Source organism: Notothenia coriiceps, unplaced genomic scaffold (assembly GCF_000735185.1).
Source record: "Notothenia coriiceps isolate Sejong01 unplaced genomic scaffold, NC01 NC01_scaffold00028133, whole genome shotgun sequence".
In the NCBI taxonomy this organism is placed as follows: Eukaryota; Metazoa; Chordata; class Actinopteri; order Perciformes; family Nototheniidae; genus Notothenia; species Notothenia coriiceps.
In genome coordinates this window covers 497656-501809 of record NW_011360834.1, presented here as the reverse complement: position 1 = coordinate 501809, position 4154 = coordinate 497656, and the positions used below count along the sequence as shown (strand labels likewise).

At 40.9% G+C, this 4154-nt stretch overlaps 1 protein-coding gene across 3 annotated transcripts in view; it reads right to left on the bottom strand.

Annotated features, from left to right (window-relative positions):
* Positions 1 to 3870, bottom strand: part of fgf13a (fibroblast growth factor 13a) — an 85224-nt gene extending 81354 nt beyond the window's left edge. For 2 of the 3 annotated variants that reach the window (XM_010785674.1, XM_010785677.1), the window contains exons 1-2: positions 2504 to 2938; positions 2058 to 2220 (exon numbers count right to left, since the gene is read on the bottom strand). In XM_010785674.1, the coding sequence (XP_010783976.1) occupies positions 2058 to 2106 (49 nt within the window). In that variant the 5' untranslated portion in view covers positions 2107 to 2220; positions 2504 to 2938. Of the gene's footprint in view, positions 1 to 2057; positions 2221 to 2503; positions 2939 to 3683 lie in introns of those variants that run through there. The other variant, XM_010785675.1, reaches the window with a different exon arrangement.
* Between the last annotated feature and the right edge of the window lie 284 nt (positions 3871 to 4154).

The window sequence follows — 4154 nt, the reverse complement described above, 5'->3', positions numbered from 1 at the left end:
CCCTCCTCTGTACAATTCCCCGCTTTAGATCCATTGGAGTCTCTGATGGAGGACAGCTGGCACCAATGTGACCCTCTCACTGATGCAGATAATGAACTGCAGTTTAGTTTTGTTTGGAAGGCATCAGAGCCACCCCCAGCATTTGGCTATCTGCTGTGCATCTATAAAACTAGAGCCTGCTTTGCTGAGCATTCTTGGTAAAGGTGAGACATTTATTTTTTTATTTTTTTAACTCGTCTCTCGTCGAGAGTTTTAGAAATGTTGCTGCCCTAGGGCTTGAATGAGTCAGCCTTTCACTTATGCCATTGATTTCCAGTGGGAGATGAGAGGCAAAGTTGATGTGGAGGTTAATCTTGAAATCAATTATTTTGAGCTTATTTGGCCCACTGTATTGTCAGCATTACATGCTTCTGTAGCTTTACAAGTTAGTTGTATATACATTTGTTTGAACACGGCCCTAAAAACATGAATCCTTTATACAGTAAATAAATGGATGCTCCGTACCAGATTTAGTTTGCTCTGCACCCAAGTAATTCTAATAACGTTTTTTTAAAGTGATCGGGATAGATGAGCCTAAAAAGCGTTCACATTTAACATTCAAAGGTCTAAGGGAGGGAATCTTGTAAAAGTACAGTAAATGCATCATTAACACAAATGATAAACATCATACTACGGTTGTTATGTAAATTGATATAGTTTTTTGTCTAGGTCATTGGTGGATCATACATATTCCTACTGACTATGAAGTAAGTGCAGTATTATAGCCTATACAAAGTATAACAAGTTGTATCTTAATAGTTACTCATCCATAACAAATTAACTTCTAAGCTTGGGCTGTAAGTAAATAAATCAACAACTAAAGAATAGTTTCTGCATACATGCTATATTTAGAGTAGGTTACTATAGTGCAACCATGTATATGTAACATTTATAGTAACAACAGGCCTACGTCATAATTTGTAGCAGTGCCGCCAAAATAAGCCAATTACTTTTATTGATTTGTTGTGAGCACCTTAAACTGAGCCAGGACCTGACAACAAGGGGATCCAATTAAACTGCTATACTGAAAATAAATAGGAAGGCTGCAATGGGCAAGCTGCCAAGGTGTAGTGTAAGTTGTGATAACACACCCAGGAACACTGTGTTTATAATTGAGCACAGACATATATTTATAGAAAATGATAACAATACAGGCTAAAAAGACAGTCTGTGATTGTTGCAAATAGATTTACTGACGCAATACAACTACGTCATTTTTAACAACCATTCATTTGTCTATTTCTCTAATGTATTAATAGAGAATCGAGCTGCAAGACAAAGGAGCAGTGATGTGTGTGTCGGTGCGTAAAGTGTCGTGCACACCCGGGTGTAGATGGAGTGGTTACAGTGATTAGTCCCCGCCTGGTTTCTCTAGCAACCCGGTCTCCGCTCCGTGTCCATGGCAATGGCGAAGCAGTTTACATCTTTTTTTTTTCTGAGAGGGGAAGGGGCTGATATTTAACGCCATGGGTCATAAGCTAAGGCTACGAGACCAAAAAAGGCTCCGCGCGTCAAGATCGTGCAGATGTGACGAGAATGTGCGAGTCAGTATGCGGATAAAGGTGCGAGCGAGCCACACAAAGGGACATCTCAACAGGATGCCAGTGACACAATGAGACATCACTGTCATCATATCAGCGTAATAATGTTTACTCGTAATGTAAACATCATTATAATCTCAATATGTGACCCTGTGTAGACTGCCGGTCTGCAACATATTAGATCTTCGCTCTGCCTAATTGCCTCTGTTTACGAAGATCACCAAGTCAATGCAAAGAAAGCATGTGATCTCAGAGACACACCATGCAGCCTGTAGGCCTACGGTAGCGACTGCTCAAACAGCAACATCCACAGGCAGGGAGCTGGGGATGGCAGACTCCCCATCCAGTGGCTGCTTTTGTTTTTAGTCTAGCCTCAAAGGGTGGTTGGAGCACCGTGTTGGGCACCATTGGGTCCACGGTCGCGTTAAAACCTGTGATTAAGGGGGCAAAGCAGTCATTGCAAGGCTCACGTCTTACCCTTGGAGGCATCCTTGTCTTCTTTAGGCTTCGCCACTTTTCCGCTCATAGATCCCAGTTTGGATGTGTAATTCCCGATTTAGACAGGAATCGAAATCCCTTTAATTGCTGACTGTCCTCAATGAAATCCTTACCACAGGTTCCAGGTGCTGAGATAAGGTTTCTGTGGAGAGATAAACATTCATCAGAAATGTTCCAGTCATAACAGAAGTGCAGCAGCGTGTTGGTGTTAAAGCAGGGCCATATCAAGAGACAATGGACCGTGGGAGCTTCTCGAGAAGCAAGGTGTTATTGAATGTGCATAGTAATTGGATATCAGTCGAAACTATTGATGATATATAAACACACAAACGACAAAGAGCCCATATGGTTTCAATAAACACCAAGGACCAGCATGCCGTGTGTATCTTTCAGCAGCAGTGTCTTACAACCACGCGTAAACCTACCTTATCTCCTCCACGTTTTCTGCTACATCAATGCACATTGATGAAAGGAAATGCTCCCACCGCGAATCCCGTTATGTTGCATACAAAAATCACGACCTGCTCTACTGGGACAAAGGAGAGGCGCAAAAAGCTGAGAAATTAATCGCAGGTTGTCTTTCCTCCACAGGTCTTTCAATCAATGTTGAAAAAGGGAAAAAATAGAGGTCAAAACACTGACAAACAACCCCTGAGGGAGAATTATTATCCAGTGTAGTTGGAGCGACCAGGTTCTCCTGTCTGAGGCTTTTCCTATTGACGAGCTGTGCTCCTCTGAACGCGCGGCAGCCAGGATCAACAGGATACACCACGTGAGAGCCCCCCACGTTATAGCGCCAGTTCACACCGTGGACATTTGTTTTTATTTTACTTCAGTAGCACCGCTGAGATGAAAACAACCCCCCTTCGTAATTGCTGTCAGTGTGATCGCAGAGCTGTCGATGCGGTGAAGAATTAAAGCAGGAGTCTGCGCTGCATGTCGCTCACCATCTCTCTGTTGCTCTCAATCAGTTGTGTTTGCGGAGCTATGCGTCATCCCATTCACATACAGCTTGCACATTTACCTCTAAGATGATCGCTGGGGTTTTCTTTGACATCATGACATGCATTAACTGTGTTGAAACCAGTCTATGGTTGAAACAAACAACAGGATGATAGAAGTATAAAATAGAAAAACAGAAGTTAATTCATTTTCATTTTTTCTTTAGGTAAGATAAGCCTACAAATGAATGTATTAGACGGTAAAAACAAGGAAACTTGCAATTGTGTTTCATTTTGTTCAAAATCATCCAGGACTTCATATTTCATAATATTAAGAGAGGTTCAAATAGTGAAATAGAAAGCAGCAAAGACTCTCCTGCTGCAAACAGTTCTGTTGATTTGTTGGGCTGGTTGGTTCACCCCACTTACAAAACAGATTTTCATATTCATCCCTTGTGGTATTTTGCCATGTAAAATGTGTGTAATTTATTTGTACAGGTTTTATAATATCTGTCCTCAAAGCTTAATTTTAGTGACAATTAATTTAAGAAATGTGAAAGTAAACAAAATATGTTTTTATTTTCCAAGAACAATGCGTTGTTTGCCATTAATTATCCATAAACTTCACAGTGAACCGTTTACATAATAAATGTTCTTTCCTTACCTTTAAAACTGGTCGAAACGATGGCTAAAAGTTGCTCCTCATCCTTCACTTTTACTCGCATCAAGCCGTCCTGATAAAATTGTCTGAAATCAGTCATCCAAATGGTTTTTTTCAGGACTCCTCATTCCCTTTTCTGGTTTCTATAATACAACAAATTTGAATTATTACTTATATCAGCTGTCATTCAGAAGTCCCAGTCCAATCCCAGTCTGATTTTTGCCAGCTTTTTGTCTCATGTCTGGGAGCAGGTCTGTTAGCAGTGGCAGCAGAGACCTGCAGGTTGAGGGTTACAAGATCTATATAGTTGCTATTTTTAGAAGAAACAGGACTCCTTTTAAACTTTCTTGGCATGCTCAAATCTTCCAGAGACATCTAAGGCACACTGGGGCCTGTTTCAATGATCTGCTTTGCCTCAAATGGTCAAATCACACATTTAAATTGAACAACCTTGAAGTACATTTATAAGTACAC